This window comes from Carassius auratus, chromosome 20 (assembly GCF_003368295.1).
Source record: "Carassius auratus strain Wakin chromosome 20, ASM336829v1, whole genome shotgun sequence".
NCBI classification, from domain to species: Eukaryota; Metazoa; Chordata; class Actinopteri; order Cypriniformes; family Cyprinidae; genus Carassius; species Carassius auratus.
Window position 1 is genome coordinate 8,666,833 of NC_039262.1, and position 22,498 is coordinate 8,689,330.

The window sequence follows — 22,498 nt, forward strand, 5'->3', positions numbered from 1 at the left end:
AAGGACATGCACATACGCATCATGCTGTTCAATTATAACATGTATAAAGGATGGTAAAAAGCTGAATGTTTAAGATTCTCTTACACTGTTATGGTCGTATCCATCTTTCCAGAGTTCAGTTGCTCTGCTCTCTTCTCATCTCACATCTGCACTTGCCTGAGCTGCTGATGGTGATCTCACATTACGCGCTCTCTTCCCTAGCTCTACCTCACATTTCTCCTCCTATACCCACTGTCAGCTCCACCCCCCGCCCCATCCCATTTAAAAGCTTTCCCTAGGGAATGCTCTCCCATTCTATCCTGACTCTGGCTAGAAGTGTGAATGTGGTAACTGAGAATGATGATGTTGAAATTAAATACCTAGAAAAGTCCTGATTTGTAAGCCGCACACTAATATATATATATATATATATATATATATATATATATATATATATATATATATATATATATATATATATTCTGTGTATAGCTACTCTTAATATGCATTAAATATCGAATAATTAATTAATATTATTATTCATTTACATTTGTCATGTCATGTAACATGCATACAAAACATCTTTGTGAGAAAATGAACCATAGAAGGATATAGAGGAATAGAAGAATCAAGTCAAAATGGACAGATGGTGGTGAGAGAGGAGGGGCGGCTGAATGAATATAGATTTGGGAAAAGAGAGAAAGAAAAGTAAAAGTACTGAATCCAAAGGGCTGCTGCAATGATGTCCCATTCTAAGCCCTGATTCACTTAAGTGTGGAGGTGAGCAAATAAGCCACCTCTAGCTTTAAATGCACAAATGCACTCATACACAATTCTCTTTTTCTTTACAATGCTGACATCTCTCTTTATGTAATTTAGAGCTTGAGATCACAATGTCATCCAATAGTGTCTCTGACTCTTTAAAAAGGCCAGAGTATTTAAATTTGTATGAATTTGTGACATCCAGTTTTATAAATGATCCAACCCACGGAAAATTAGGAAATCTAACTCACCGCTTTCATCATCTTTAGAGCTAAAGGATCCTGTGCTGCTGGTAACATCTTCATCATCTCTTTCTTCATCCTCTGCTTCAGAGGTACCCTTGTCTACATCTGGAGTAATGGTACCAGGAGTCTGGGAGAACTCCTTAGCTTCACCATTTGTGGGAGAAATGTCTCTTATCACCTCAGGAGGTGCAAAAATGTCAATGCAATCTTTCTCAGTTGACTTTTCTTCCTGTTCTGGCACAGGTGTGGGGTCCAGATCTTCAGCTGTAGTCATAGAGATTTTATCATCATTCTGAGCACTCAGCAAATCACTGACATGATCTACTGAGGAAAAGGTGAGAGAAAACTTGGGCTTTTTGGAAATCAGCGGAGGCTTCTTCTTGGGTGTCGAGTTTTGTGGCATTTCCGCAGGTGATGCAAGGGCAGTCCCAAGACCATCTACTTCAGCGGTGGCCTTAACCTCACCAAGATCTATGGAACCTTTTGTAAAGCAGGATGTCTCCTCAGAATGTGATATCATACAGTCAGGTTTTGCTTCAACATGGCTTTCCTTGATGGAGAGTGTTTTCTCTGAAGATGATGGCCTTAAATTTGGAGGTATGCAAGGGATGCCCTGAGGAACTGTGGGATGCCCTATTTTTTGAGGCTTCTCTGGTGATTGGGGTCTAGTGAACTGGCTAACACCATTGTTTTCTGGCCGTTTTGCTGGCCGTAGCTGCACACTCTGCAGGGTCAAAGGGGTGATGAGAGGCATGCCAATCTTACTAAGCTCCTCAGAGTGAGGTGACACTAGTTTTCTTTCTAGGTTCACTGGTTTTAGGCCACCTTTAATTTCCTTTAAGCAAGCAGAGGAAGGTGTAGGTTGTTGATTTTGGGATGGAGAATAAGCAGGCAGTGGTGGAGGTGGTGGTGGAGGGCTGAAAGAACTATTGAGGCTTGACAAGACAGGGTCAGTCAACACTTCCGGAGGTGGAGGTGGTGGAAATTCAGGGGAGGAATTGATGTAAGGAGGGCTCATGGATGCTTGTTGATGGTGGGTTGTGGGTAAAGGAGGTGGCGGAGGTGGAAATTCCTGGTCTATAGTGCACACAGGCCCAGAGGGCATTAGGGGAGGAGTAGAGGGTGGAGGATTAAAAGGTACAAAAGCCACAGGACCCGCTGGTAGAGGAGGTGGAGGAGGAATATTGTTCCGGTTGGAATCAGAGGTGTTGGAGGAAAGAGAAGTGGAAGATGATGATATGGATACAGATGAAAGCAGGGATGATTTTCTTTCAGGTACTCTGGGTTTGGGCTTGCCAGATGGGGACATGCATCTCATGAAAGAGGGAACAGGTGTGCCAGCTGTTGGAGTGTTGGATTGACTCGAGTATCCACTTGATGGAGAAGTCAACCGATGTATCCTATCTGGTGATGAGGTGCCTGTTTTAGGCTTCACAGAATCACCACTTCCTTCCTGAGTATGAGGAAGATTAGCCTGGTTACCATTGTGGAGACTTTTCCCATTTGCCATCTCAACCACTTGTCCAGCAGAAAGTGAATTGGTGCTAGGTGACCGTGTCTGATCCCCAGATGGGCGAGGGTACTCCATGTAGTAGCCCCAGGAGTCTGCATAATCTGAACGGAGGCTACTAGTGTCACTTTGAGAAGGTGTGACATGACAAATGGAGTACACATGAGCCATCCCTGTAGCTGACACACCACTGCTGCCTGCACTGATGCTGCTCTGGCTCCTGGAACGAAGCATCCAGGGGTCCTCATAGTCACTACAAGGACTATGAGACGGTGAGGTGGAGGACCCCTTGCCTTTTAGCCCATTCTGAAGTGACTGTTGGAGCGTGGCAATCAAGGACTCATTGAGAAGTGGACCATTGTTAATATCTGACTGTCCAGTACTGGCAGTGGGAGGGCTGGCTTTCTTAGGCTTTCGTCGTAGAGAGTCTGTGCGTGCTGGTGGAAGAGGTGGTTTCTTAGGCTTGCGTAGAGAAATGGAACGTGACAGCGACCGGTCACTGTACAAGCTGTTTTGGTCTTCTTGCTGACCCAGGCATTCATACATACTGTGTCTTGCTGCTCTTCCTCCTATGCCATGACCATGGCCGCTACCCTGGCTCCTTGACCTAAGGCCTGAATCCAGATGCATTGAAGTGTAGTAGCCATCATTGTCCATAGAGTAGAGTGAACTAGAGTCTGTGCCTTTTGAGGAGCGTTCAAGGCTATTATAGAGATGATTTATGGGTGTTGAGCAGCTGGAAGATAGTGTCCTTATGGGCAAGACATGCTCAGGAGTGTCATAAATCCATTGCTCGTCTGAAGACAGTGTTCCTGCTGCAAGGGTACTGTTGCTGTGCAAACTGCTATTGGACTGGCCAGTCTCACTGCAGGTATCCTTCATATCTGCATCTGGCGTGTGTGATCCTGTGCCCACACTACTGGTGCTCTCACTGTTGACAGCTGAGACCATGCTAAAAGGTCTAGCTTTATTGTACGGTAAGCCAGCAACTGGGCTCTGGCCAGGGCTTGACGAGGTGTGAAGTGCAATAACCTCAGCAGAACATGATAGAGTAGCATTGGGTATAAGGGAGGTTGAGTAGGCAGCATGTGGGGAAACTACACAGGCTGGACCCGAGTCAGATTCCCAAGTACCTCTAACCTCCTGAGATTTTGGCCGTGCTTGGGTGCATACCCTGGGGGCATTCCTCATGTGCACCACAGTATCATCTACTTGTAATTTTCCAATCTGCTGAGTTGATTTTGCAGTGGAATCTTCTTGCCTGAAAGGAGTGCTACTGTAAAGGGGCTCTGCGTTAAGAGAGACCCGTGCACCTCGTGGCAAGCTGTGAAAACATTGGATATCATTGCCAAACTGTGGTGCCCTTACAACAACTGAATTTCCAGGGGAGCTCCTATCAGAAACTGAAGAGATGTTTGTGGCAGAGTTGGAGATGCCGGCCATCTGAGCAGCAATTCCTTGGCCCTTCTGAGCTCGTATTCTTCTCACAGAGGGTGGGACGATTTTCACATTCTCAGTCTGGCAGCCAGAATCTTTTGTTATAGATCGACGGAGAGTTGAATTCCCATTTATGACTCGCCCAAGTGTTGAGTACTGTCCAGGGATAAACATGGACTGAGGCCGAAGCTGTCCTCCACACCCTTTAGCAGCTGCAGAGAAAAACAGAAAAGAGACAATTATGACAAATACTACAGCGGCCAGTTTCTCTGCCCTCCATCTCTCTGTGACATTAGCTGCCAATCAGATTAACCCTCTCAACTGAGAGCTAATTAATTTGATTAGCTGCAGCCACATGTGGCATGTTAATGACTTCTGGAAACTTGGATTAAGAATGATATCTTAATTACTGGTGCCAAATATGTTGTCCATTCCTTAGTGTCAATGAGAGTACTATGTGTACTACATCAAGGATCTAAGGGGGACAGGCACTACAGCAGACTTCCACACAAACCACACATATTTAGGGGCTTATTCATATATGTATGCACACATATTTTTAGAGTTTAGTTGAAAACCACTGGCTGTTAATGCATTATGCCTCCTGTTACCATACACACACCGCACACGAGTGCAACCTTGTACCTCCTTAACGTCATGCTCACTGTTAGTGAAAAAATTACCAAACAAACATAATCATGATATTCTAAACCATTAGACAGAGACTTGTCTTAAAAGCATTTCAGATCAACAACCTCAGCATATATAAACAACACAATGGGACTTAATGTAGATTTATTGTGCATCACTATCAGAAGAAAATCTTTAAAGAGCTTGACACTCTCTTTCTCCCCCACACCCATCTGTTCTGATAAAGAAGGTTGATTAAAAGCTTATCTACAAATAGAAAATACAAATAGTGATGCAGAATGCCCTTTCTACAATCCCCATAATCTTGCATGTGCGCAACAGAAATGGCATTTTAACTGTATACTAGTGTTATTGAAAATGGCTATGCATGAAACTTGCTCATTATACACACCCACCTATGATGACTATCTGCAATTTTCTTGCTTCTATGTCGTTTACCCCCCACCCCCCATCCCCTTACTTCCCTGATAAAATATGAAGTGTTTTGCCAGAAGCCCTCACATACACTAACAGGAAGCAAACTAAACAGAATCAGGGACTGTGACCCAGGGGAATGGTGGGAAATGGAATGCCGCTGGATGCAGCTGTTGGATGCTGAGATTATGTAACAGAGAGCGTTGAGAGTATGCATGCAAAGACTCACAGTGAAAAGAGAAGTAAAACAAAATCCCCATTCAGGGCACTAAATTAGCAACTCAATACATGATTTGAGAGTAGACTTATGAGACAGATATTTTAAACAGGAATACATTGATTTTGGATAGAGAAAAAGCTCAGATTAGGATCATTCTAAGATTCTAAAATCAATGCAAAGAAAATGCATTGAGATAGGAATGTGGCAGGGTCATGTCAAACTACATTAGATGGTCATGACAGCTACAGTACTACATGAAACTCAACTAAATGGAAACAGGTGAGGCAGGAGCAGCAGCAGCAGAGATAGCTGGCAAAGCCATACCATACCTAGTTCCTGTTGGACGCTGTCAGGCACCCCTGAAATAGTCTTTCTCCGCTTAACCTTCTTGGGCCGGCGGACCAGAGTGTCAGTGTTTATTAGGGAGCGGCGGATGCTGGCCTGCCTGTCAAACGTCTCCCCTGGAGACCAGTTGACGAGGGCAGACAGGCAAAAGGGCCAGTTAGTAACATACATGCATCACACATGCAGCGCGCACACACATACAGTTCCAGTACAACTTTCATGCAGAGCCACACATATTCTGCATAAGCAAATGATGTGAAAACCAAAGACAAAAACTGCACACGTATCTATACTAAATGATGTTCAAGTGTGTCTGTGTCAAAAATGCATCTATGTTCAAGATTGGGTGGACAATAAACTCATACAAACTGCATGCTCTGATCTGTGGTATAGTAGAGGAAAATCTAGATCTAAAATATATGAAGAGACAAAACTTGTTTGACATATAATATTTGAAACTGTATTTTAACTATAAACGCACTTTTGTGCTGTAAGATGTGCTGTATCGCTGCAAAAGTGAGGGAACTCCAGAGACTGGGCACTGTTGACTAAGCTTCAGCACACTGGGATGTCTGACTAAGTCACGGAGCTGACAGACTGAATTAGTACGTGTGTGTGTGTGTGTGTGCTTTAAAGTCTAATGCTGCTTCTTCCTGAGTCATAGTGAAGTTCAAAATTATTATAATTTTTTTTTGAAGGGATTGGAAATACAGAGCTTATTCTGTCTGAGGAAGAGACTATGTAGTAGGTGAAACTGTTTTCTTTTGGATAAGGTGTGTGTTTGTACTCCACAGCGATGAATTTGTGAGGCTTATTGCTCAAACAGATAATCACTCTCTAAGATCAAAGAGATAGAGGAAATGACAGAACTGTTAATGTGAGAAATGTTAATGCATTCATACACATTCATGTTCGATCTATCCAAATGGTCATATATCCAGAACAGGCAGCAAGTAGTGATCATGCATGCAGTGCTCAAATGTTAGGTACAGACAATAAGTTATTTGGAATTACAAATAAAATCCGGTAACAAATACCAAATAAAGATTTTGGTTAGAGATCCACATGTAACAAACTGAGTGTAACAGACCAACTATATGAATTTTAGACTGACAAACATAAGGACTCTTCAGATACACAACATGGAAGTGACATTTTAAATTTTTCTCTGCAGTGCTGGCTGCTTTGACTAACAGCTGATGGGATATATTTCTTACCTGTGACATTGATGGGGACAATATCTGTGAGAACAGCCTGAGCCTGCTGCCTCATCTTCTCTTCTGGAGTGGGCAGGGGCGGAGCTTTGGACCCTGACATTTGTCCATCAACCTCAACCCCCTCCACCTCCCCTGGACTCTGTTCTCTCATTTGGCAGGTGTCTTTCTCTTCCTCTCCTGAAGATGCTGTGGACTGGACAAATGTGAAAAAATACAGTAAGTTTCATGACTACAGTGGGCTTTTAGAGAAGTAAGCAGAAGAAAAAATTAAAAATTGAAGCATTTTTGAGACGAGTAGGGTGTTTCGGACTTGGAGCCTCCTACACCCCTTATTTCTCTTTAACTTTAGCCATGTATTGTTTAAGGGTTCTGTTCCCCAACTTATTGGAGCTCCAGGAGTATACAGAGCAGCTTCATGGGCAACTGACCAACCAAACCACACATTCACATAAACACACTGAGAAACTCAGAGAAAGAATAGAGAATGAGAACTGATTGAGGGGAAAAACATGTGAGATGTTCACATGCTGTTCAAGCATTTTGATTCTGAAGTGGAAACGCCATTCGCAGTAGATTTACAACTAGACTATCTGAAGATTCCATCTGGCCTTCCCTCAGCCCCCCTTCAAACCAACTGTAGTTAAATCACTGCAATACATTTCATTATCCATCCAGGTCACTACCAATAGTGTAAACCTATTCACAGCTGCCTGAGGTCTTGTTTTATGTTTCAACATTTTATTACATGTCCTGCCTCAGTCAGAGTGGAATGACTTTCAGCGTAAAATAAAGACTATTTCTTAAAAAATGCTGCTTCTACAAAAGCTTTCGCCAATAAAATAGTTGAATGAATTTTTACATCCAAAAAAATCAGCAGCAAAAAACTTTCAAAAGCAGAAAACTGAGGCATTAAAATAACATCCCAAAATTTGAATAAAGTTCTCCATGATATAGCAAGCATGAGAATGAAAAAAAGAAAGAACAAGAAATAGAAAAACAAACACAAAAGGTCTGTCCAGCACTGTAACCGCAGTTAACCTCAATCCCATGTGCTGGGAAAGCAGGTCTAGGGTGGTAAAAAAGGTTATAAGGGCATGGGATCCATTAGGGAGGGCTAGGGGTAATAGGGAGACAAAAGGACCCCTGAATCTTTGCTTTTACATGGTCTGACCTTTCCAGGACCCCTGAACACAGTATGCACATTATAAAGATGAGAGAGAATGAGGGCATGGGTAAGATGGTCGTGCTATAAACAAAACTGCATAAATATTTCTTGTGAAAACTTTCAAGATTGTCCAATTGAATCAATTCAGTTTAAGTCCTTTTCTTTCAAACCTGTCTTCCATGTGCACAGGCTGAACAGCAGCTTTGTAGAATGAAAAATCTCAGTAAATAACACAAGCACAGTTGTTGCTTTCTAATACATTCTGAGTAACAGTTTCATTAGAGTGTCAGTCTCCTGGGGTTCTGCTCTCATAATGGGGCCACACATGGCTGACAACATTAATGAAGCCAGCAGAGATACTGAAGAACTGAGGCAGGAACTCCACAGAGGCACATGTGGGAGGCTTGATTCAGTACCCAGAACCCATCTGCAGACAGACACTCTCTCCAGCAGAGGGTAGCCAAATCCTACAGGCTTCTACACACTCACTGCAATCAAAGACCAATTCTCGGTACTGATTTCATAACAGACCTTTCTTTTTTTAACTATACTAACAAATAATACACTTTACACCACTTGAATTCATGTGAAAAAGACTGGAATGTTTCAGTACTTCTGAAACCTGGCATTGTTATAATTGTATTTTATTTGAATATAAAATAAAATATAATAAAAACATATATAATAAAATATCAAACCAGTACTAATGACCAGAAAAAATGGCTACCTTTTTATCAGCTTCATTATCTTCTATATCCTCGTCCTCGTATTGGGAGTTTGTGGAGCCTGAGAAGGTGGGCCCCTGTGAGTAGTACTGTGAGCTGCGGAAGCCGTCTTTCCTCAGTTTATCACATTCTGTTGGAACAGAGCAGACACATCAGGACAAGTTTGAAAAGGTTTTTAAGAACTTTCAAACACGAGGTATAGAAGCAGATCCTGTTTATTTGGCTCCCTCTGGTGGTCTGAGAGTGAAGGCACAATTTTCAGATCATGAGGAATGATGAAAAGAGGAATTGTTTCATCTTTGAAGTAATAATGAGAAAAAAATCTAATAAAATTGCATTTTGTCCCTTTACATTTGTGGATGTTAGACAAATTTTGAAAAGAGATTTTGTTCTGCTCTGTATGCTTGTGTGTGTGTGTGAGTGTGTGTGTGTGTGTGTGTGTGTGTGTGTGTTTACAATGTGCAGACTGCATCAAAAATACTGGCTTTTTAAGCTAACTGTTGCAGATGGCAGCTACATCCCCTTGGCACACGTCACACAATCCCTTCAGTCATCCAGTCAGCTGAATCCAGCAGTCTATCTGCTGACAAACACACACTCATCTGCTTCATGTCTTTCCTCATTTCCCGACTTTCATTTTATGACCCTGAACTGCAGCTGGGTGATGCACCCCATTAAATAGTGAAGCTGAAGTGTGCCATTTTTGTGCCACTAACAGCAACAAACTGAATTGCAAAAAATATTGAATTGTTGCGCAAACAGGTTTCCCAAACTATTCTCACATTCACAGAGACAATAAAAAAATAAAAAAATCACTATTGCTGTTCTTTTGATAGCGCCAAAAAGGGGAAAAATATGCCATTGAAGCATATCTAAATTCTAAAATAAAAATAAAAAAGGAATTGAAAGAAAAGGAAAGAAAAATGAAAGATAAAAAATTACTTAAACATAAAAAAAATCTTATTTAAATGTTAAATAAATTACAAATAATAAAATCGAATACCTTTTAATATATTTGGAAAAAGAGCAACATTTACTTTTAGCCCACAGCCCTTGATCAAATAATATTTTTGTCCCTTCATGTTAAAAAGTTTGGGTACCCCTGCACTAGAGCAACAAACATAGGAGACAAATCCAGACAGTGTAACAAATAAAACCAGACAGACTTTTCAAAAGTCTTCCTCTAATTCTCCAAAACCAGCATTTATTTTGTTTGATAATCCTTCACGGTTTTCATCAACACTTTGTCAGCTAAGACACAAGCAAGTTTACAAACACTTTATAACTTGTCACAGAAAAAAAAAATGGTGCAGCTCTGCCAGTCTTCATGTCTTCCTCTCTTCCATCTGAAGGCCTGAAGTCTATTATGACACTAGTATTAACACGGTACAGTTTGTATGGTTCATGGTATGGTTCACTTTTTTTCACTGGGTTTTTTTCACTACAGTACCTGGTACTTTTTTTAACATGACGTGTAAACTTTGTTGATCACAGAATGACCGGAGAGAATCGTCACTACCTGCATCACTGAACTTGTGACACAAACACAACAGAACCGCTAGATTTAAATCAGCACAGCCAGCGAAGGCATCTAATTTGAACAGGCGCACCTTTTTAAACAACCAAAAAATGGTTATGTTAGAATGCTTCTCATTCTTGTTTCTGTTGCAGTGCGTTGAGCTCGTCATGGGGTGCGTGGTCCGGAGCACTGTATGACTGATGCATCAGTTCAATTCAACTTTACTCCAAATATATGAACTTACCTGTTTTCAATACTTTATATTTAACGTGTTCGTTTATGTCTAATATTAGTGTTAAACTGTTGGACTTTAAATGAAATCTACTATTGATTTTCACCGTTGACTGATTTAGACTGATAACTTCTGTGCGCAGATGCGGCAGATTTGTCACAGGACGTATGATATGACAGTTGCGTCTGACAATAAATAAACTAGCTTTTTAAATGCAGTTTTTTATAGTTAACGTTAGTTTATTAGTATGTTTGAAAGTATATTTTTTAGATTACTGGTGATTCCATAGGCTCTCTCTGGCGCACCTGCGCAGTTTAAAACACCAAATAGTTATGCTATGACAAGAACAAAAGAGTCTCTCTCTCTTGCTCCACCGATGCACGGTAATATTGTGTATCGTCGATCTCACAGGCTTACGATATGACAATTTGAAAAATGACCATATCGCCCAACACTAAGAGTACCTAAAATTACATAAATAATCCTGCCCACTCTAAAGCGATACTAAACTGCAGTGGAGTCCAAGGGAAAAGTGCCCTTATAGTAATATGACCTACACACCTGTGGATGCATAATTAACCAGGCTTCACATCAGCCACCTGCACTGCAAGATCAGTCTTGGGTTACAATTAACTTTTGTCCAAAAATCTGCTAACCTAACCCCTACTGCTAAATCAACCCCTGGATGTAACAGGCCGTTTCACAGGTGTCCAGTGAACGAATGACATCATGGTCACGTTTACCTGCTGCTCAGTGTGTTTGTTCCATAGCAATGCTCATGTTATGATGTCTGATGTTGAATCTGGTTGTTTAAGGTGTATGGATCTTACCTCTGAGAGCTGTTTTCAGGTTCACTTTGGCCTGGCGGTGCAGGTCTTCCACGCAGGATGGTCTGGAGCCCGGCAGAAAGACGTTCTCCTGCTGGTGCCATGGAGCCGTGTAGTGCACAGTCCACTTTTTCTCTTCATCCAAATTAGATACGGCTAAACACACACACACACACACAAACACAAAGAATACATTATTTATATGCCATAATAAACAATCAACATACCTATTTATTCTTGCACAGAACATAACCAAAATAGTTCATTTGTGGACTCACTGTGAGTCAAAACAGAGCCAGAAGTACTCCTGCAGGATTTCATTTTGCTTTAAAGTTGGCTACAATCTTACTGAACCCTAAAAACTCGAACCAAAGGGTGACTTTAAGTGAACAAGAAGACTGGTAAATAGCTAGAAGAGGTGCAAATGGATCATGACGTAAAGGGGAATCTTGGAGGAAAGACCCCTGGAGCTTGGACCCCCAGCTGTCCCGACAGCAAACAAACAAAAAGACCACAGGCTGGTTGGAAAGTGAAGGGAAAGTGGAGGAGCATTGGTGGGAGTTTTCTCACAGGTGTGAGGAGTTGTGTGTGCACAGGTGCCACTGGGCCGTTAGGCTGTGATGGCCCATCATGTGAGAGCTGCCAGACTGAGAAGTGGAGACCATGGGAGGCCATTGTGTTTATTCATGACTCATGAGACATCAGGACTTTCAATATAGAAGTGACTTCTTGTTCTTCAGAGAGACTAACACATACTGATCTGTGATAGCTAATTAATCTGCCAAGGGCTTCTGTGCACAGCTTGTGGTTTCTCTACGGAAATATGTCATTATTTATTCAATTTAATTTTCAGTTTGAAAATAAATAAATAAAATAGACCAATCAATACAATTAAATCATAAAAAAATATTATAACCAAAAAAACTAAACGAAAATAGCCATAAAAATAGATAAAATATAATTTAATAAAAATACAGAATAATAAATATACTGAGAATTTTATGATTACATGTTTTTCTAATTATTTTTTTTACATCTGTTAATGTTTTTTAAACAAGGCTGCATTTATTTGATAAAATACAGTAAAAACCAAACATTATGAGATAAAAAACAGAAAATAAATAAATAATTACTTTCTAATATATTTAAAGCAGACTTTCTAGTTGCCAAAACTGTTATACTATTTAATAAGTTTCTGGAAATCATGATGTCACTGTACCTTTTGATTAATTTAATGTATCCTTGGTGAGTTCAAGTATGAAGTTAACTTACAAAAGTTTTAAAGAAAAGTTAAGGTATAAATTGAAAACACACCAGTGTGGGCAGAGAAAGGTGCTGGAATCAAACTCAAGCTATCAAATGTTTTTTTCATTCCCTCTCCAGGTTTTGTGCTCTTCATTAACTACAATACTTTGAGTCTTTGAACTTATTGTTGTTTAAATCAATTCTGGACTTCAAAGGGAAACATTCTCCTCAAAGGCATCATCTGTGAATGTGCAGACATCAGACAGGACAAAGCAGACAAAACACATGGGAGGATGCAGAGGGCATTGGGCACTGCAGAAAAACACTCGTTACAAACACTGCCGTTTGTACATGGAATGACAATCCTCTAACAAGTGCTGTAGATTCACAGATATCTCTGTTTAGGACATACATTAACTGCTTAAGTCAGTGAGTCCACTAAACGGTAAGCTAAAAGAGCAGGGTCTTTTAGCTTTTAGGTGTGTAGTATTAAGTATTCTGAACAAAAATCTAATCACCGGCTTGTCCCTAGAATTCATCCACAGTCGGAAATATTGATGCGTTGAGTTTGCCTCGGGTAAGTGCCTTAATGTTATGTGATCATGGCTACATCGGTGTGGTAACAACTAAACAGGTCAATAATCTACCAGCCAGCTGAATCTGTCACATAACCAGACCAACACAGAACCTGCACAAACACAATTCCACACAACTGGAACATCATTTGAGTTCTACATATCCCTAAATCTTGTCATGTGTGTAAAGTGCACAATTTATGTGCCCAATGTATATAAGCAACTGTTTTCTCACGTCTTCATGCACACATTGCAGGAAAAAAGAGGAAACCCAAACACATTTGATCAACAAGACTATTTGCTGGACAACAAAACCAGATACACAAAAAGCATTAAACAACCTTCGTACTCAGACAGAAAGATAAAAGAGCCCTTTGAAGTGCCTACAATAACTATCAGATCATTCCAGAATAGGCAATACACACACTCACACAGCCCAGTCCACAACCCATTAAACCTGTCTGTGTGCTTGTGGGGAGTGAGGAGAGCGGCAGCAGGAACAAAAACCTGCATTGTGCCCAACATCAATCTCTACATCAGCCTTAGCTCAGCACTCAGAATCAGCCTATTCAAAATTCCCATAATCCCTCTGGTCCCACTCGTACCCACACGAAACACACACACTTTGCAGTCATCATCCACAACGTGTAGCACTGTAATATGGATTAGCTCATCCAATTAATCTTGGCTCAGAAGATAAATTATCACAATTTAATTTTAAATCACAATAAAGAAAAAAAAGGATTATAATGCTCTGTACAACTGAGACAAAAAAACAAACAAACAAAATATATATATATAATTAACACTTGATTATGTTTTATGAAAGCACTTTTTTTATTTTTAATGCAATCATATTAATTAAAGCATTTAATGTCAGTGAAGTAGATTTTTAAATAATTTCTATATATAATTTTCTATACTTACCCGAGGTAATTTCTATATATAATTATTCTAATACAGAATAATTCTATAAACTTAATTCTATAAACTGAAAAAAAACCCACAAAATAAAATTAATAGTTAATTTTTTAATAATTTGTAGTTTATAGTTTATTTGTATTTTTAGTTTATATTAAACATTTAAGATATTAAAGATGACCTCTAAGAGAAAATGAGATAAACTATAAAATCAGGAGGGACTTAGCATACACAAAGTCACACTTTACAGTTAAATATTTATAAGTGCAGTTAAATGGAAATATAATTAAAAATATATATATTATTGACTAATAAATAATATGGTACCAATGTAAATGTAAATATTTGAAACCAGAGCAGGTATAATAAAAGATGCACACACCCACAATTTATGTGTGACGGTCATTATCTGGACATCATAAGCAGAATCAAGGTGTTAACAGGTTTGTATATTGAGTGTACAGGAAATGACTCATCTGTCCATGTAGAAATAGAGATTTACAGCTCTTTATGAACTCTGCACTTACACACCTGACAAAATACTGATCTGCCAGATTTAATGAACTATTTACAATAAACCACTAGCAGATATATCAATAAAACACACAAAATGAACTAGAAACCTGTCTGCTCTCCATCAGCACTGAAGCAACATGGTCAAAGAGTTCTTACCCTTGCGTTTGAAGTATTTAATGACTGACTTGAGCGAAGTCCCAATGAACACCATTATTCCAGTGTGTGAGGCAGGTGGATCTGGTGTACAATTGTCACAGCCTCCCAATACACGAGAGCGCTGGACGAGCAGTGTGTGTGTCCACAAACCTGTGTCCTCCTGCCAACAAGTCAGTATGTGCCTCTCCCCTTTTGATCAACCCTTATCGCCTCCACAGTGAGCCCCTCCTACATATACACACACCCTCAACCCAACCCTGGGAAACACCTCCTCCTCCCTTACACACTCACACACACACACACACACACACACAGTGGCTCAGAGGGAGGGGTGTAGTATATGCCCCTCTGTTCATCTGTGCTTCGGTTACCAAGGAGCTCGCCAGCTCAGCTCTTCCCAAGTATCCACCCTGCTTCTTCTCTAATACAAGCTCATTAGAAAGGCAAATTGCAAATGAGATATCTTTAATCTCTCACTTATTTTTCCTAGGCTGAAAATACCTCGCCTATTTCTTCTCTAGAGTCAAGCATGGTCTAAATAGTTTTAAACTGCACTCAAATTTGCCAAGATCCCAAAGTTTTAGTTTCTACTATAATACTATAACACCTGGCGTATAAAGATAATTTTGAATCTTCTTCTGATAATCCTATAGGGGTAAAAAAAAAATTACAAATGAGATTTCATTAGTATCTTAACTGTTTTTCCTAGACAGCAATGAAATAAAAAATTTAGCTTGGGTGCCTGCAATAAAAATAGAAAATGATATAAACTAAAGTTTCTCGAAATAATCAGTTTCTATAAGGTCGGTAAGATTAGAAATAATAATTATAATAATTAAATACGTATTTCATGCTCACAAAGGTTGCATTTATTAAATAATAATAATTAGAATTAAAAAAAAAAAATCGAAATATTTCTAATACGCTGATTTGGTGCTCAAGAAATATTCCTCATTACCAACATTTTTATTATTTTGGTGAAGACCTAGAAATTCAAAAGAACAGAATTTATGTTAAAACTGATTTTTTTTTGTAACAATGAAAAAATCTTTGCTGACACTTTTGATCAATTTAATGCAAATAAAATAAAAGTATTAATATATATATACATTATGCTATGGGCTATGATAAAACAACCTGAGCAACAATACTCTCAATCCGGACCATGATGTTTTGCTTCATCTGTTGTAACCAGGCATGTGTGTTCATACTTTGGACATTCACATATGTGCGTATCCATCTCAGTCTTTGCTGAAGGACCGAAGGAGCAGGTCTCCCACTGATAAGCCGGCTTGCCGTGTTAGGACACAGCCACTGAATCTAGACCACTGGAATATAGATCACACACACACAATCTGCCCCATTGTCTACACACACACACCATGACCCTGTTTCTTTTCATTATAGGGGGGTGGGGGGTACAGAGGGATCTGAATGGAAGGCGGGCGACGGGTGGGTGAATTTGGACCTGAATGGGGTTGCAAATGATTACTGAACTAGAGGAGGTAATGCATTGAACACCCCTCCCCCCTAAAATATCCCAAGCACCCCCACAGCAAGCCACACTCAACCCAAGGCCATTTCTGATTTTTCCGTACTTATAAATGTTTATTTGTAACATAATGATTCTGAAAGACTGAAAGAGGAAACAAGTGTTTGCTGCTATCTTTTACTCACTGCCAAGTTCAAACAGTGAGGCTTTTCTCTGCGTACAGCCCATATCCGGCCTTTTCCTCTATATCTCAAGCCTATTCTCTCTGCACGTGTTTGTGTGTGTATTCCAGACTCGCTGTTTCCATGTTGTCTGGCACGTGTACAGTATCAGGATTATGCAGCTCATGTGGACTGCAGTAATTAACACGCTATTGTTCTGTTCTCACTCCACAGACAGCTCAACTATCTCTGTCTGTCACTGCAGGATTACAGTCATTTCAGACATCTGTCTATTTGTGTGTGTTTATGAATGTGTACAGTGTAATATACACATACCTCATGGCTAGTCATTTTAACAGAAATTACAAATGTTTATAAAGAATGAGGGAAACAAACTTAGTAAAAGCAATTCAGATGTAAAGAATGTTTGTTCATTTGTGTCAGAAATCTATTTATGAGATTCCAGCGTGAAGCTTATGAACAGCCAATCAAAGAGCTTGAACCTCGCCACTTTTCACACTTGGTCTGGGCTCTCTGCATTCGACAGATCACACTCACCCGTGTTATGTGTGTAATCTGTGTATGTGTAATGGAGCTGTTGTCATATCCCTCCCCCTTCACACGTGTATGCTTTCTCAAACCATTTCCTGCTATTCTGAAAGGTGGTCTATATATATATATATATATATATATATATATATATATATATATATATATATATATATATATATACACACATTACATTTACATTTATTCATTTAACAGACGCTTTTATCCAAAGCGACTTACAGATGAGGACAGTGGAAGCAATCAAAAACAACAAAAAGAGCAATATATATATATATATATATATATATATATATATATATATATATATTTAACCTGGATACAAAATGAAAGTTGTAATATTGTAAAAACAAAAACAAAAAAACAAGCATTTGAGATTGAAAATCTTTATTATTTTTATTATTATTATTATTATTATTATTATTGAACCTGGATATAAAGTTGTAATATTGTAAAAAAACTAACAAAAAAAATAACCAAAAGTAATGTTATAATAAAACTGGTTATCTTATAAAAAAGATTCGGCACTATTTTAAGTCACCAAAAAGTTTTCACATTCAAATTCTTTAAAAAAAATATACATTTTCTTATTTGAACCTGAACATAAACCATTTTTGTAAACAAAAATAATGTTATAAAATAAATAAGAAACATTAAGGATTTAAAACTATTTAAGGTCACTAATAAAAAATGCTAATTTATTATATTCATATTAATTTTACAGTTTAGCTAATTAATTGTTTTCTCATTTCACCTGGACATAAACAAAACATTTTCGGTCCCTAATAAAAAATGCAACTTTATTGATGATATTTATATACATTTTTCAATTCAACTTTTTTTTCCAATTTAAAGGACAATTTTAGACTTAATTTTTTTAAAACTCATGACCTTTTTCTTCTTTCTAATTCTCTGCACTCTCATAATCATTAGCCCTCCCCCATTTCTCATTCTCTCTCCTGTTGTTGCTTTTGATGCTTATCAAAGTAATCCCCATTGATTTATTTCCTCTTTTTTCCCTCATTCCCTGTCCTGTGGGTTTGTTGGTCTAAATCTTAAAAGCATTAGTCTGATTTATCCTGGGGAGAGACGTGGCCTAATGGATGGAGAGTTGGACTTGAAACCCGAAGGTTGTGGGTTTGAGTCTCAGTTCCTGCAGGGATTGTCAGTGGGGGGAGTGAATAACCAGCACTCTCTTCCACCTTTGATACCATGACTGAGGTGAGACCCTTGAGCAAGGCACAAACTGCTGAACCTGCTCAGACTGTTTGTTCAGTGTTCTCACATATTAAACACAAACACAGCTGTCTCTGCTACCACAAATATTCTGCATTTTCAATCAGCAGTTGTGGAGTGAAGAGAGAAAGTTGGGGTCTTCATTTTTTGCAACCTCATTTGATCAACAAATAAGTGTCATTTCATGCCAACAAATCCTTTTAACTTTAGGGAAGAAAACATTTAATGAAGTACACTTAAGAAACAGGATTTCAGAGAAGTTAGAGATTAAGCACAAAAGCACATGCTCATAAATCCACATATAATTACAGGTTAGTTAGAAAGATTGTTTTCATTTCGTCAAGGTCAGTCTTAATGACACAGGACTGCTTTCCCACACACCTCAGACATGTAATCAAACAACTCTCAAGAGATTCATTTAGACAGTCACACACACTTCCTCCTGTTTTTTCCTCACTTTAGTCTATAGCATTTTAAATACTGACCTGGAACGTCAGCAATCACTGGGTCTTTTTAGAGAGCCTTTTTTCAGATGTCTCTGAGTATCTGTCCTCTAGAACAGTTCATTAATGTCTTTTCTTGATTATTATTCATTTTTTATTTTATAATAATGTTATGTTGTATATAGTTTAACATACTGTTCACTGCAATAATGCATAATATACTAAATTTAAATGACAAATGTAATTTAAAATGTATAAAAAAAACTACCATTATGAAAGTACTCATTGTATTTTATTGTATATTATATCATGCAATAAAATACATATTTTATATTTACTATGGAATGGTTTATTATAATTATTAATACCTTTGGCAAAATACTGTGCAAAATAATCACATCTATAAAGTACTCTGAAACTAGAGAATATAACTAAAAAAGTGGAAGCTTTATGTTGAGCTCATGAGGTCAAAATAAATAAGGAGGAATCACACTCACACACAAACTCTGCGATTCTGCCTCAAGCTTCAGACCCCAAACACTTGGTATTTGCCCATAACAAATCACTCAGTCCCTTACAATGAGACCCGGTAGCTGTAAAACACTTATCAACCGTCTACTGCCACACATGACACAAGAGAAATCTGCATAAAAACAAACATCGCCTACTTGGTTTTGAAAGAAAGGCAATAAAAGGCTGCATGCTTGGAAAGCGTTTGAAATCAAGCCTGCCTGGGCTTATTAGCATTTAGTTTGATTTGCAGATAAGGCTTGCTAAGAGAGGAATGAGCTGCTAGGAGGACAGAAATCATCCAGACTGGATGACTGGAGCGCTTGGCACTCCACCGATCCTCTGTGAAGATTCCTCAAGTCGGTAGGTTTAGAGAGGCCTATGTTGTGTCATATTGTGTTTGCTCTGAAAGGAAAGTCTCAGGCCATGTCTGGCCACAGAGTGTCTGCATCAGAGTATGTGTGTGGAAGAAGGTCAGGCATTGTGTTAAATAATAGGCTTGGGCCCCTCAGTGAAGGAATTCCCTGCTATTGTATCGTCAACGAGAACGTCTAATGGTTAAAGCTAGAATGAATACAACACACATAACGTACAAGCTCACTGAGGGAGGAGAACCTTGAAGAGACTAAAAACACAATCAGATCTGACAAATAAAGAAGGGAGGGAAACCAGAGATGATTGAAGTAGAGTCGTCCAGAAAGCCACACCTTTGGTGAAAACACAGAAAAGATGAGCTTGAAAGAGAGATGAAAAGGGGAAAGATCTGAGTGGAGGGAAATAATTAATGAGTCAGCTTTTTTATGGATTACAAATAGCTGAAAACAGATTCAGATCAATAGTTGAAGTGGGAAACCCTTTTGAGAAACTCCTGCAGAAATGAGGTCAAAGTGCAACCCCCCCCCCTAACTTTCTGTCTTACTCCATCTCTAAAACATTTGAAAAAGTAAATAAATTAAAATGAAAATTGATAACTACTTAAATACATAAACAATTACATACAATAATATATTACATATAATTAAAAAAATGCATTTTCCTACCAGAAAATGACTAAAATTGGGTCCCTGCATATAATATTTAACTGGTACGGAGGAAACTAGTTTAACATAGAAAAGTTATACTTGCATTGTAAACTAACAATAAGCAATAAGTCAGCAAAACCAAATGTAGCCCTGTTATTGTGTGGATTTATTTGTTTGTTTTTTGATTTCACTAAGCTTCCAGCACCACAAGCACAGTCATATTTGGCCTGTTTTTCGATTTTCTTGGCTGGCTATAAATAAGACCAACGACAGTCTGTTTTCTGAACACAAACAGGCGTGCAATGGTCACCGAGTTGTGTTTTCTGCAGGACACCAGGTGGGCAGCTGTTAATGTGTCCCCCTCACATAAAGTCTTTTCAGCATGTTTCTCTCTGAGGGGTCTGAGCCGTTAGAGCCGTTTGTTTGGACACTGAGGTGCTCTTTTGTCCAGACATGGTTAGAGTAGTAATTCTGTCTGTTTTGCAGGAGATTTTGTTGTGCCTTTTCATTTTAGTTCTATTAAAGGGAAATAATTTGATCTCATTCTCTACATGACATACCAAAGTTTGGGGACAGTAAGATTTGAGTTTTAAGGACCAAAACATTTGGTCAGTCTCTTATGCTCACCAAGGCTGAATTTATTTGAGCAAAAGTTCAGTAAACCAGTAATACAGTGGCTTATTATTACAATTTAAAATAACAGTTTTCTATTTTAAAATAGTTTAAAACATAAATGATTCCTGTGATGACAAGCTGAATTTGCAGCAGATGTTACTCCACTCTTTAGTGTTACATGTTTAATAATAATTATTTGATGAATAAAAAGTTCAAAAGAACAGCATTAATTTGAAATAGAAATCTTTTGCATCATTATAAATGTCTTTACTGTTATATTTGATGGAACCCCATACCTATGAACAGTAGTGAGTATGTTGGGTTTCCTGGAGCTCAACTGGTAGAGCATGAATTTGACTCCCTGGAACCATATGCTTTAAAACATCTGTCAAATACATAATCATGTTTTGCATTTGTGCTTCTACTTGTGGACCCCATGTACAGCAGCTGTCCGAGGGGAGCCATTACTGAAGAAAAGATTGAGTTTGAGCACTAGTCTCAAGGTACCTCATCTGTTGAAGATGTTCCATTGCGATGACCTGCCAAAGTACACAAAGCTCTCCGTTTCCCCAATGCACAGAGCACAGAGAATTAGATGAGGCAGAATGCATGGAAACAAGTGAACCTCACACACACAGGGGTGTCTCAGGACACAGGCATGCACACACACCTCCGTCTTCTGCAGTATGGATTTGAGCAACATGATAAATAATTGGACAGCAGTCTTTGTCTGAAACCCTTGTGTGCATTAATGCAAAAGGTGCACATGCTGACTCTAAAAGGTCATGGGGATAGTATGTCAATACAATGTCTCAAAGACTGTGTGCTTGTCTCCTCACATGATCAACCTTTAATGCAGCTCATTGAATTCATCACAGTGGACAAGCTGTGTGTTCAGTCTTGTCCCGTTTATATTAATGGTTGAGACAAAGACCATCCAGTGACTGCGCATGTGACATTTGCTTTAATGTATCAGACAAATTCAATAACACATAAAACATCAAGTCTTTATTCTTTAAGATAAAAGTGTTTTTGGAAAGATGTCTGGCTTTTTTCACAATTGTAATTTTAGAGAAGCATAATGTCTTTAATCACAGTGCACAGTGTATATATATATTAGAGATGCACTGCAATTTTGGCCGCCGAAAGTTATCAGCTGAAAATGGCATTTTCAGTTTCTGGCCAAAAACCTAATTTCATAGGCTAGAAAACATTCAAATATTGTCAACATTGTCAAATATACTACCATTCAAAAGTTCTGAATGGAATATCACAAATGTTAGAATGGAAGTGTATATTTAGAAATATAACAGTACCTTCAGTTTGCAGTTTTATCAGTAATTAGCTGCATCATATTAATATATCAAAGGTCAGTGAGCATCTAGTCCTCATTACTGTAATGGAGAAGAGTACTGGAGCAAAGTGACCCATATTTTCCACTAAACACTGAAACCGGTGCACGGTGGAGAGAAATAGTGCATGATTAAGTCACAGCCTGCATCCAGAGTTCAAACGTCAAATTCAGGACAAACCCAAGAGTTCGACGAAGGACAGAAGAGATCTGTCACGAGCAACAGAGCTCTTATAGGACACATAACAACGAACAAGCTCCATGGGAGAAAATGAGGAATATAACAGCCAATTAGTCAAACGCAACCATGTGAGAGATTTGCAACATCATTTTAGTCAGATTTCCACTGAGACTTCAGCCTCAGGGATAAGATGGAGTCACTGTTGCTGTGGAAACAGGATGTGATGATGCCAGGATGTACCAACGGGACATCAATCTAT

At 38.8% G+C, this 22,498-nt stretch overlaps 1 protein-coding gene across 7 annotated transcripts in view; it reads right to left on the reverse strand.

Annotated features, from left to right (window-relative positions):
- The window catches only part of nhsl1b (NHS-like 1b), an 88,538-nt gene that overhangs the window by 4,976 nt on the left and 61,064 nt on the right, over nt 1–22,498 (reverse strand). For 4 of the 7 annotated variants that reach the window (XM_026290852.1, XM_026290853.1, XM_026290855.1 and 1 more), the window contains exons 2-6: nt 11,252–11,404; nt 8,673–8,800; nt 6,781–6,973; nt 5,548–5,679; nt 993–4,145 (exon numbers count right to left, since the gene is read on the reverse strand). In XM_026290852.1, coding sequence (XP_026146637.1) covers nt 993–4,145; nt 5,548–5,679; nt 6,781–6,973; nt 8,673–8,800; nt 11,252–11,404 — 3,759 coding nt within the window. Of the gene's footprint in view, nt 1–992; nt 4,146–5,547; nt 5,680–6,780; nt 6,974–8,672; nt 8,801–11,251; nt 11,405–14,661; nt 14,945–22,498 lie in introns of those variants that run through there. The other 3 variants (XM_026290857.1, XM_026290854.1, XM_026290856.1) reach the window with 2 other exon arrangements.